This window comes from Sinocyclocheilus rhinocerous, unplaced genomic scaffold (genome assembly GCF_001515625.1).
Source record: "Sinocyclocheilus rhinocerous isolate Xijiao unplaced genomic scaffold, SAMN03320098_v1.1 scaffold3485, whole genome shotgun sequence".
NCBI lineage: Eukaryota > Metazoa > Chordata > Actinopteri > Cypriniformes > Cyprinidae > Sinocyclocheilus > Sinocyclocheilus rhinocerous.
In genome coordinates, this window is record NW_015634078.1 from 52,617 (window position 1) to 65,767 (window position 13,151).

Genomic DNA, 13,151 nt, shown 5'->3' on the forward strand with positions numbered 1-13,151 from the left:
ATTGTTGAGCACACAGCTGTAGGTGTTTTTCTCCTGATATTCCACCTCCAGAGGTAGAGAGAGACTGATGCTGAGATCAGACACACTGATGCTGGACAATAAACTGTTTCCTTTGTACCAGGAGAGAGTCACATTACTCACATTCACCACTGAACACAGCAGTGAACAATTCTGCTGTGATGGTGATGATGATGAACAGTTTCTAATGATGTCAGGAACAGGCAGATTAGCTGGAAAACATGAGAGAATATAATGGGTATGACGTAGATGAGGAACCAGGACTACTCAAAAATAGAGCATTTTAAAATCTGATATTGAAAGAATAGTATACTTGTTTAACAAGCAGACAACTGTAAATGTTGAGCATGTAGCTAAATCCAAACAAAAAAAGATGGGTGCACAAATGCTAGCTTGTGTAATTAGCCTTAATAAGAGAAGGAGTCAGCATTACAGATTTAAAAATGATTAAAATACTTATTTTCTTGCAGAAACACCCATAGCAACAAACAGGGTAATACCCTACTCACCATAGACAGTAAGACTGAAGATGTTGAGAGGGGCCCCTGAGCTTTTGCTGGTGACTTTATAAACTCCAGAGTCTGTGGTTCTGGTGTTTGTGATGCTCAGAGATCCAGTCTGATGATCCAGCTTCAGTCTGCCTCTGAATCTCCCATCAGCACTATCCTCATAAAACCTGCTCTTATTGTCCTTCCCGTAGATTTTAGCTATCATAATGTTTTCAAATTTCCACGTTATCTCATCGTCTCTCTGTATTTCAGTAAGATCAGAGTTTAGACTTACTGATTCTCCCTCTGTTACTGACACTGACTTCACTGACTCAACACCAAACACGCCTGATGAAAAAACAGACATAATTACTGAGTAAAATAATTTCTGAAAGTTTTTTTAATTTTGAAACTATTGTCTTCATTCTTCACAGAAGTATTTAAGTAAGTTTAGTCTGACAAAACTTGTTAATATTAAAGGCAAAATAAATGATGGAATAATAAATAACAGAATTATATTTGTGGACAACTTTTAATATAAATAAAACTGAAGCCATGCAAATACTCACCAGCCAGACTCCGTGAAAACAAAAATATGCAAATTAACATTTTCTTCAGCAGTTTGCAAGGCAGCTTCACAACAGAACTGTGATAGTAAACCTTGAATTGTTCATAAATTGAATGAAGCTGTCGGTCTGTAATGAAGTGGTTTAGTGAAACTCTGCAGTCAGTGTGAATAAACTCATCCAGTAGCTCCTCCCTTCACTGACTGAATATGACTTCTCAAAATGACACTGTTTGAACTACAGACAGAAGGAAAGAGAAGGTGAACTCTTTCTAAAAAAACAATATTTAAACTTTTTCCATTATTAAAGCAAAAATGAAGCTCTAGGCCATTAGTCTGTCAGATTCAAAACACACAGACGTGCCATGGGTTCTCTGGGAATAATATGAAGCCACTGTAATTAAATCAATTTCAACATAATCTTCAGCTTATATAAGTGGTTCTTTGAATACACTGAGGGATTTCTGTAGTGACCCATCCATTCTCTACTGTACTTCTGTGTACAGGAGGATCACAGAAGGGCACATTAACACAGAGAGATCATGCAAACGTAAACAGCCTCTTAAACTAATATCTTAACTTCAAGTCAATATGTCAAAATCTTATTTCTTCTTATTATTCTTCTCCTTCTTTGCTTTTTTTTCTTGTCAGAAAAGCACAGGGAGACCTTAAACCTTCTCGTTTCATGAAAACATTTTTTTCATGTAGTTTATGTAGATTAGCATTTACTGTGGTTCTGCTGTGACTTTGTTTGGAACTGTTTTCGTTAAAGGAGCAAAAACAGACAATGTATGTCTAAAGTGTAAGTTATTAACTTTTTGTTAATCAAACTGTAATGCAATCAAAATCACATCACATTTTCAATCGTGCTGAAAATCTGGAAGAAATTGCACTCCCAAAATTGCTTAACTAACATGTCATCAATATAAAATCAGAAACTTGTACATTCAAGAAGGACTGAAATAACAGATTAATTCAATTTTAAGAAAGAAAACAATGCATAATTATTATAAGTCTGAAAGACATAGGTCATTATTAACTGTTCTCAAACTTAAATAATTACCGAAATAGGTCTACCTGTGATGGGAGGAGCTACTGGAGGAGTTTATTCACACTCACTGAAGAGTTTCACTACAGAATGACAGCTTCATTCAATATTTCAAGAGTGTCAGGACCTGATCATTGTAATATTTCTGTTGTGAAACTGTTAGGAGATCTGCTGAAGAAAATGTTTGACATGTTTATTTTCTCCTTTTTGTTCTCATGGAATCTGGCTGGTAAATATGGCTTCAGTTCTCTTTATATTACCATTTGTCTACATACAGATCATTTTGTTCTTTATTTTTGCCATCATTCATTTTCCCTTGATAAAAACAAGTTTGATCAGACTAAACCTACTTAAATACTTCTGTAAAGAATGAAGAGAATAGTTTAAAAATGACAAAAACTCAAAATCTGGTAAATCTCTGGATTCTCAGTAATTATGTTTTTTTTTTTTTCATCAGGCGTGTTTGGTGTTGAGTCAGTGAAGTCAGTGTCAGTAACAGAGGGAGAATCAGTAAGTCTAAACTCTGATCTTACTGAAATACAGAGAGACGATGAGATAACGTGGAAATTTGAAAACATTATGATAGCTAAAATCTACGGGAAGGACAATAAGAGCAGGTTTTATGAGGATAGTTCTGATGGGAGATTCAGAGACAGACTGAAGCTGGATCATCAGACTGGATCTCTGAGCATCACAAACACCAGAACCACAGACTCTGGACTTTATGAAGTAACCAGCAAAAGCTCAGGGACCCCACTCAACATCTTCAGTCTTACTGTCCATGGTGAGTAGAGAATTACTGAATTGCTTCCCTGTTTTTTATATATACATATGTGTGTGTGTCTTTTGACATGAATCAGTGTCATAATTACTAATATTATAAATGATAGAGGATTAGTAATGTAATAATCAGCCTTTTATAACACTGGTTTCTTAAATGTTTTAAATCAATTTTAAATATCAACTAACCAACAAACCAGTTTTACAAACTGAATAATTCTCCAATATTCTCCAGCTCGTCTGCTCGTTCCCGTCATCAGCAGAGACTGTTCTGTTCTGAGCTTGTACCAGAATTGTTCACTGGTGTGTTCAGTGGTGAATGTCAGTTATGTGACTCTCTCCTGGTACAAAGGAAACAGTTTATTGTCCAGCATCAGTGTGTCTGATCTCAGCATCAGTCTCTCTCTACCTCTGGAGGTGGAATATCAGGAGAAAAACACCTACAGCTGTGTGCTCAACAATTCATTCACTAACCAGACTCAACATCTCAACATCAGTGGACTCTGTCACACACATTTAGGTTTGTCAGCGACATTATATTTTTCTACATAGTACATTAATCAAATTTCTATGTTTTATGTCGCTAATTTCTTCTCTTATAAGATTGTATCTACTGCTGTGGTTCTACTGAAGCTGTGATCCGATTGGCTCTCTCTGCTATGGTGGGTGTGGCTACTGTTGCTGTGCTGGTTTATGACATCAGATCCAGAAGTCTTCAACAGAAGAGAAAACAGAAGTCACAATCCAACAATAATTAATCCGATTCTCAGAAACGTAGAGATGATTTTGAACCACTGGAGACATTGAATCACAATCATTTGAGTAAATATCATTTATGAGTAAATGTAATTTAAGTGATTATTAATTCATTTTATCAAATTAAAATGCTTGTAATTAAAATACAGTATACATTTTAGTTTTCCTTTTTTACTTTTGTTGCGTTTGTATATCAATTTTTACAATGCAAATCATTCTGCTTTACAAAGATAATGCCTTGCATTCAGACAATATAATGTTTGTTTTTTCCCCTGTTCTATTGTAAGGTGATTGCAGATTCCTGCTCATTGAGAAAATGGTTTCTACACCTGTAGACTTTGGGATAAAATGTGTTACTTAATGTTACTTAAAATTAATACTTATTTTTAGTTTGCTGACAAGTGTTGGGTGTAATAATGAAAATTCTTTTTTATGTTGAATTTGTTTATTACAATATGAAGCATTTGTGATATTACTGTCCATATTTCATCATTCACTGCTATATTCATCACAAAACATGTGATAGGTCTATTATTAATAATCAAACTTTGTTGCAAACTATGAGTAATGACTTGATATTTGAAATTCTTGCACCAATCTGCTGTCATCCATTATGCAGCGCTTTTAAATGCTTCTGGCCTTGCTACTGTTCGGACGCTCTTGCTTACTGCTCCGAGCTTTGCTCTCTGTTTATGTACTTTTCTCAGATTTTTCTAAGATTCTAACTCCAGCAGATCAGCAAAAACTAAAAACTTTTCGGGACTGGAATAATACCACGAAAAAGAAGACTCATACCTTGACTCTAGGGGTCAAACAACTAAAAATCAAGTCAGGAATCTTGGTGTGATTCTGGAGACAGACCTTAGTTTCAGTAGTCATGTCAAAGCAGTAAATAAATCAACACACCCCCAAATTTCATTGGTTTATAATACAGCAGAGCTTATTGACGCTTGAGACAGGAGAATGCGCATTCTTTTATGTATGTTTTTATGAACGATCTACGCTGTTTGACGTACAGAAATATTAAGCGCTAATCACAGCGATTTCAGTTAGAATCAATTGGCTAATGTTTTTTTAACTTAAGACGAATTAGTTAGATTAGTTAATATAATAATAATTTAGTAATTTATGCATTTAGCAGATTAGTTAGATTAAGTTACAAACAAACGCTTGGTGAGGGCATCTCCAAGTAGCCTACTTCGGGCAGAACAGAGCTGTGTAATATGTGCTGCTCACGAATTAAGTGGCCACGATATAGGCTAGTCTATACCTAGCCTATATCACGTTAAATGAAGTCAGATTTTATAGCGCTTTTCACAATACACATTGTTTCAAAGCAGACATAACATTGAGCAGTTTAAGAGCTGGGCGATAAAAATGATCCACTGTTTAAGATTTAGCTATTTTTAGCTAGTATAATATTTTGTATAATATATAATTAAATGTATATTCTTCATATTTACATTATCGGTGAATAAGCACAAACTGATAATGATAACATTATAATAAATTACTGTAGTTCAGTAAGACATTGGACAAACCCGCAATTTTGTCTTAATTTTATTTTAAAGCGCAGCAAATAAGACAATAATACCAAATAGCCCCTGACCATCAGCGTGAACTGGGGTTTTATGAGTGGATAATGGGAATAAAAACCTTGCAATGCTGAAGCAATATATATTTCCATATTGAATGTTTTTGTTTACCAAAACAGCTAAATCTGATCTACAGCAAATATTATTATTAATGTGCTTACGTGCGTACTTAAGCAATAAATGTTTATAACACTTCTCTGCTGTATATTTTTATTTATACATTTATATGTAGGCTATTTATGCACAAATTAAATTACTGGCTTTGTGGCTCGATCCTCAAACCAGGAATCACTGTAAAATAGAATTTTATACTTTACTGAATATCCCTTTTAGGTTTTTAGTGGTTATTATAGTCATTACTTAGCCTAATAAATAAAAAATATATATTAATCACAGTGAAGGTCTCTTTTACTCACCTTCTTAAAAGTCCTCACGTTGCCTATATTGCACAGATTTACAGCTCAAAGTGATTTTATATTTGATATAGTTATGCAGCTAGGCCTATATGGCTACACTGAATGTTAATAACTTAAACTAATTTCATCCCGTACATACACAGATTAGAACACACACGCGCACACAATGAGGAGATGGATACATAAATAATTGGATTTTTAATACCTTATGTAACATGCATGGGCACTTATATACTATAAAATAGGAACCTTTAAAAACTATGAGAACCAATATATAGGCTCAAATATTTTATTAAGAGTTAAACAAGGAAACATGAGTTTGCCATGAAAACATTTTATTAGCACTTTATACAAAATAATGTTTGTGACGCATTGAGCAATGTACAAACAACAACAAAAACGGTTGTGCTTTAAAACGTAAAATCGCCGCTTATGTTCGTGTTTGTCCATTACTAAAATACAGTAAATTATCATAATTTGCGTAGAAAATCCCAACTTTGTGCTGATCTGCAGACTCGTGGAATGAATGAGGCGCTAATGTAAAACAGCTCTATTCAGCCTGAAGAACACGGAGGCGCCGTCACCAAGCGTTTATTTGTAAACTGACTTAATCTAACTAAAATTACCACGGTTACTAAACAGAGATACGATTCTAAAGTTAGCACATAATATTTGAATCCGATGAAAACGCACTAATATTTTCAGAGTCGCTTTAAAGGGGTCATATGATGCGATTTCAAGTTTTCCTTTCTCTTTGGAGTGTTACAAGCTCTTGGTGCATAAAGAAGATCTGTAAAGTTGCAAAGACTAAAGTCTCAAATCCAAAGAGATATTCTTTATAAAAGTTAAGAGTCAGCCACTCCTACCTAAAACGCCTCGTTCTAACACGCCCCCATATGTCTACGTCACGATGTGGGAAGATTTGCATAACGCCGCCCAAATGTTCACGCAAAGAAAGAAGGCGTAACTTTTATTCTCGCTGTAGTTTTGTTGTTTCCACCGCCATGTCGTAAAGACGCTGTGTGCTTCGTAGTGAAAGCGAAACTACTTTGTTTGGTCTTCCAAAAGAGGACGATATCTGCTTTGTCATGCCTGGAGCTGATCCGTGCTGGTTGCTGAGGAAATACTACAACTTTGCGCTGTGGATCGCCGGATCGGCTTTCACCGTGGACGAAGCGGAGTCCATCCCGGAGTCGTCACATGTCCTTCTGGACACTCCTTCGTCGAAATTGCCGGCCGCGCCGTTCTCAAGCTGCTCACTCTAACCCTTCCGGCCGTTCCTCACGCTAGCCCCCGGCCTCTGCTCACTCTAGGCCACCGTGTGTGACGCTGTTTCGTTGTGAAAGCGAAACTACTTTGTTTGGCCTTCCAAAAATGGACACGGTTGTATTTACAACACTGTTCCAGAACACTTCAACCCAAATATTCAGATGTGTGCAGCACATTTTATGGAGGACTGTTTACTGATCCTGGGAGAGTAACGTTAGACTAAAATGCCGGCAGTTCTGACTCACGTAAGTACGTTTTCTTTTATCATTTGCCACTGATGATTCAAACGCGAGTTTTGAGCAGTGTAGAGTAGCGCTTGTTGTTTGTCATTTCTCCGATCACAAATGTATGTTGAAAATAATGTGTTTTTTGAACCTTAAACCGCATAAACACATTTCATTACACCAAATACACAAAATACGGTTCTTTTTAGCAGCATCATATGACCCCTTTAAAGGCACATGCCAACTGCACTGCAACTATAAAGAGAATGCCATGCCACTAGGCTTCTTTATTGTGGACACCCAGTCACCACCCGTGCTTGGATTAAAAGCATGCTTAGACTTGGACATGTTTAAACTGGTGCTGTCTGTATCCTCCCCAGAGAAAGATTCTGAATCGAGTAAAGATTAATTTGCTGATGTGTTTACAGGCATTGGTCTGTTTCCTGGAAAATGCAACATCCAGCTGGACCCGACAGCCACGCCAGTCCTTCACCCACTAAGGAGAGTTCCTTTTGCCCTGCGAGACAGGCTGAAAGAGGAGCTGGACTTCATGGAGGAGCAAGGTATCATCGGCCACCCCAATAATTAATTTGCTACTATTTTATTTTCTTTGTTTAATCGTACTGAAAGAAGCGTTTATTTTAGCCTCGAAGGCTCGAACTCAAGGACGAGACGCGTTTGGTGCTCCGCATCGCGCTTCATCTCGTCCATTTCCAGCCTCTCGCGCGCTCTCTCAACACGTTTTCTTACGGAGTGAAAAACATCTCAGAGCAGAGAGGAGAAAGACAACGAGCTAACAGATGCGACAGAGAAAGGTCACTTTTGATAATAGGAAACAAATAATTATTTATAAAATAATTTCAAACGATAAATTCCGTTTTGGAGCTCTTTAGTGGCGTAACGGTTCATGCACGCTCCCGCTTTGCCTCAAGTTCATGTCAAGTTCAAGCGAAGCAGGAGTGCGTTCTAATTAGCATCAAATAAACATTGAATGAACGGCTGACCCATGTTGAATGATACACTACAACTTACTAAATGTATGTCTCATGTAGGCTAATCACTCAATGAATGTTTTAACCGCGGAAAGACAGCAGCTTGAAAACAGTCACATATAGCAGAAAATCCATTCACTGTCCATAAACTAGAGAAATGTACACTAGAGAGGAGAATTTTGCAAAAAATAAATTTATTATATATTTACTCATAATTGCTCTTTTTATTATATTTAATAAAAATGTATACAGTGGTGGCCAAAATTATTAGAACACTAGTATTTTCACTAGCTAAAAAAGGGTTTTAAGTCTGTTATTTCTATCTTTTGCTGTAGTGTGTCAGTAGGAGATATCCGTTTACATTTCCAAACATTCATTTTGCCATTAATTGTAATAATCTAGTGAGATTTTTGTCTGACAACAGCCAGTGCTGCACACAGAGATCTGATCTGATCATCATCCAGTCTGTCTGGAGTGACATGAAGAAACAGAACAAACTGAGACAGACTCAATCCAGAAGAACTCTGGCAACGTCTCCAAGATGCTTCATGAGACCTACCTGCAAAGCTACCTGAAAAACTATGTGCAAGTGCACCAGAGCAAAAGCTGCTTTAAATGCAAATGATGGTCACACCAAATGTTGATTTGATTTAGTTAATTGAAGTTAATTGATAAAGAATATCTATTTCTGACATTATTTTTGACAGCATCCTGATTTTACAGCATTTTTACACAACCGCCTAACACTTTTAATAGAACTGTAACTTTGCAGGTAGGTTTCTTGAAGCATCTTGGAGATGTTGTTACAGTTCTTCTGGATTGAGTCTGTCTCAGTTTGTTCTGTTTCTTCATGTCATTCCAGACAGACTGGATGATGATCAGATCAGATCTCTGTGTGGAGCACTGGCTGTTGTCAGACAAAAATCTCACTGGATTATTACAATTAATGGCAAAATGAATGTTTGGAAATGTAAACTGATATTTGATAAATTGATTTGATAAATGGAAACTAATAATTTTTCGCCACCACTATATAATGTTATTATAAAAATGGTCTAATATGAACTTTTATACAAATCAACCTTAACAATAGGGTTGGAGGTATACACTGATTTACTGTCATGGACCCCCTGAATTAGCCTTGGCCACCCCCTGTATAAAACTCTAGCTTCTCAACCACTGGTCGTGTGGTAATTGAATTGCCGTCCGAATCCTCATCTCTGAGTTTACAAGAAGAAATCGATTCAAAATCCAGTGTTAAATACTTTTGACCAATGCCGAATACCATATAATAACTGTTATACTTTGCTGTAATTTGCATGCATATTTATTTCTGAAATGCTGGAAAGTATATACAATTACAATATCTCATAACTGCTCCACCACAGCGAGTGGAAGCAGAAAGAGAATAAAAGCATGTAAACATTTGAAATTGGTCGTTATTATGGCAGCAGCAGGTATGCAATACAATTTTAAAATGTGTATTATATACAGTTATATACTCGCATATAATTATTTTCAACTATAGCATGTCTATTTTCCTATTTTTTACATTTAAGATTTAAATAATCAAATAATAAATATGATTATATATTATAAAATATGCTTGGATTTTTACACAATAATAAGAATACATTTGTAAATAAAATTAATTTTATTTAGAGCATGACAATCATGTGACTGGCCACGTGAGTAGCACGTTCCCAGGTTTGTAGGATCACAAAACTTACTTCTCCACTGGGAATAAATCGCCATCCAAATCCATGAATTTTATCACAAATAGGGCTAAAGTTACATTTTCATCCTTGTCTGCCTCAGCGAGCTAACAACGTGTGTCAATGTCAAAGTGATTGAGCTGGCCATTGGCCAATAAAATCAAAGCAGGCTGGGTTTACTGTTCAAAGAAGCAGAGCGCGAATTCCAACTTAACCTTGAAAGAGAGCGAGGTAAGATGGAAGTTGCACATCATTTAATTAGTCAACTGTTACGATAGAAATGTTAAATGGCTAACAAATGCTTAAATGTAAACCGACATATATATCCAGTGATGCAAACTATTCAACTTTTTTCTCAAATATGGCCATTTTGAGAGAGAAATGAAAGGTGCGTGTGTGAATTACCTGCATCCATGTCTCTCTCTACAAACAATGAAGATGTGAGTTTAGTTCAAGAATAAACATTTCCAGATAATTTACTCCCATGTCATCCAAGATGTTCATGTCTTTCTTTCTTCAGTCGCAAAGAAATGAAGTTTTCTGAGGAAAACATTCAAGGATTTTTCTCCAAATATTGGACTTTAATTGTGGCCAATGGTTTGAAGGTTAAAAATGCAGTTTCAATGCCGATTTCAAGGGCTCTAATTGATCCCAGTTGAGGGCGAAACGATCGGTTATAAAAAAAATTACAATTTATGTACTTTTTAACCTCAAATGCTCGTCTTGTCTAGCTCTGCGATGCACATGCGTATTCTGTGCACTCCGGTTCGAAACAGTAGGTCAAAAAACTCCCATCTCATTTTCTCCTCCAACTTTAAAATCGTCCTATTGTTGTTTGTCCAAAATTGTCCTTTTTTTTGCCCTTCTTTGCACTTTCACTTTGTAAACACTGGGTCAGTACTTCGCCGACTGTGTCGGATGATTTTGACGTTGGAGAATACACACACTCACACATATAGGGGAGAGCGGGGTGATTTGAGCCTGTGGGGAAGTTGAGCCACCCCTTGTTTCTAGACAACCTTTTAACGTTCGTGAAAGAAGGGCTGATGTGGAATATTTTCACCTGAGAGACGATCCCGATTTACAGAGGTTATGGACATTAACCAGCTCGAGAGTTGAAGTCAGGAATGTAATGAAACGCAATCTGGTGCCCATCCCACAACAGTCCACCAATGAAGCTTAGCAATATTCCCATCATCCTATAAGAAGAGAAACTCTAGCTCTGTAACATATACCATGGCAAAGTCTTAGTTTATTAAAGAGGAGATTGATGACATGAGCGATCCAGAAACATCCAGAATGAATCATGAAGATATTGAGGAACAAACAGATCGGATGGAGGTGAAAGAGCAAAGACGAGAACTAAATGAGGAGAAGGAGCGTCGTAACTTCACAACTCAAAAAAGAAAATCCAAAAAGCGGCACACCTGCTCACAGTGCGGAAGGAGTTTCAAACTTAAATCAGCTCTCTGTAATCATCTGTCACCACTCTGGAGAAAAGCTATTTAACTGTGATCAGTGTGGTAAAAAATATTCCTCGTTATCATATCTAAAAGTTCACCTGAAACTTCATTCAGATGAGAAGCCTTATGTGTGTTCTGTCTGTGGAAAAAGTTTATCACGGCTGAACTGTTGTAGATAACATCAGAAAACACATGATGAAGTGAGAGATCATGTGTGTTGTGAGTGTGGGAAGAGCTTTACTACAGTTGGACAGCTGAAGCAGCATCAGAGAATTCACACTGGAGAAAAACCTTACAAGTGCTCATATTGTGACAAGAGCTTCTCTCAACCTGGAAACCTTAAATTACACAAGCGAGTTCATACTGGAGAGAAGCCGTACCAATGTACTCAGTGTGGACAGAGTTTCAAACATTCAACTATTCTCAATTATCATTTGCATGTTCACTCTGGAGAAAAGCCATTTAACTGTGATCAGTGTGGTAGAGAGTTTAATTCATTATCAAATCTGAAAAAAGTTTTCCCACTGTTAGTCAGTTGTAATTGGCATCAGAAAATACACACCTGAGAGAAAGATCACCTGTGTAGTGAGTGTGGAAAGAGCTTTACTACAGCTGGCCAACTGAAATAACACCAAATAATTAATACTGGAGAAAAACCGTACAAGTGCTCATACTGTGACAAGAGATTCCCTCAGTTTTCACAACAGAAATCACATTGAATTCATACCGGAGAGAAGCCGGTATTTTGTGGCAATGTGAGCAAATGTTTTCTTCAGATCTGTTTTAATTAAATAATGTGAGATTCAGATAAAGTAAATGTGTTAGTTACAATAAACGAGTTGTTTAAAATCTGAACAGTTGAAACTTTGTATTACGAGCACTTCATGTGTTCCTGTGAATCGCTCGTTGTATTCCTCAATTGTAAGTCACTTTGGATAAAAGCATCTTGCTAAATGAATAAATTTATTTTTTAACCTTAAACAAATTGGTGATGTGACCACAAATATATGAAGAGTTTTCCATTTTACTCTCCCTGTGATGGACAGAGGCCCATGGAATAATTCGTAACGTACTCGGTTACTAACGTAACCTCGGTTCCCTGAGATACGGGAACGAGTACTACGTCTTGCTAGACGCATATGGGAAAAAGCCTTTTTTCATTCACGCAATGAATCTGCATGGCCACTGGTTCATGCAGTGTATTAAAAAACGAACCAATGGCTAGGCAGCTGAGCTGCACGAGCCTATGGCGACGAAGCCCACCAAGCCTGCCAAAGCCCGCCAGAATGGGCGGGGCATCTGGCTATATAAGCGGGCGTGAGCCACAGGATTCTCAGGTTACTTCGACTGAAGCGACGACTGAGTCGTGCAGCTACATAGCACGGCTAGCAACGCAGTACTCGTTCCCGTATCTCAGGGAGCCGAGGTTACGTTAGTAACCAAGTACATTCCCTTTCGATACTACACTCGTACTGCGTCTTGCTAGACGCATATGGGAACACAGTACAATCACGCCATGCTAATGTAGTGGAACGACTAAAAGATTCAAACTTCCATAAGCAACCAATGCGCATAGAGAAGTTAACAACAACCCAAAGTTAAGACGGGCTGAGCTTCCTGAGGTCACCTGGTTAATTGTTCCAGAGTACTTCTGTAACTTCGACACCCAGGGGTCGAGAGCTAACAGGTGAACTAATGCCAGAGAGCTTGAGCGTGATACGGCCAAGGGCTCTCTGCCAGATCTGTTTACGCAGCGCATGTCACTTCAAGCGGAAAGGACCCTGGCCTGCAAGGCCGGGACTTCCAGGTTATAAAACCTTGC

At 37.4% G+C, this 13,151-nt stretch overlaps 2 protein-coding genes and 1 pseudogene across 2 annotated transcripts in view; 2 read left to right on the top strand and 1 right to left on the bottom strand.

Annotated features, from left to right (window-relative positions):
* LOC107745426 (SLAM family member 5-like) overlaps positions 1-873 on the bottom strand; it is an 11,472-nt gene extending 10,599 nt beyond the window's left edge. Inside the window, exons 1-2 of the mRNA XM_016559307.1 lie at positions 528-873; positions 11-230 (exon numbers count right to left, since the gene is read on the bottom strand). Coding sequence (XP_016414793.1) covers positions 11-230; positions 528-873 — 566 coding nt within the window. The remainder of the gene's footprint in view (positions 1-10; positions 231-527) is intronic.
* A 1,426-nt stretch (positions 874-2,299) lies between these two features.
* Positions 2,300-7,748, top strand: LOC107745427 (uncharacterized). Its single transcript, XM_016559308.1, has 5 exons — positions 2,300-2,348; positions 2,577-2,903; positions 3,135-3,419; positions 3,503-3,610; positions 7,588-7,748. Exons 1-5 carry the CDS (start codon positions 2,300-2,302, stop codon positions 7,746-7,748), a joined length of 930 nt encoding a protein of 309 aa, XP_016414794.1.
* A 3,393-nt stretch (positions 7,749-11,141) lies between these two features.
* Positions 11,142-11,895, top strand: LOC107745428 (zinc finger protein 239-like; annotated as a pseudogene).
* Positions 11,896-13,151: the final 1,256 nt, after the last annotated feature.

Coding starts and splice junctions, on each gene's coding strand:
- LOC107745427 (XM_016559308.1), top strand. CDS start 2,300: ATGTTTGACATGTTTATTTTCTCCTTTTTGTTCTCATGGAATCTGGCT. Junction 2,904..3,134: donor CTTCAGTCTTACTGTCCATG/GTGAGTAGAGAA, acceptor AATATTCTCCAG/CTCGTCTGCTCGTTCCCGTC. Junction 3,420..3,502: donor ACTCTGTCACACACATTTAG/GTTTGTCAGCGA, acceptor TTCTCTTATAAG/ATTGTATCTACTGCTGTGGT.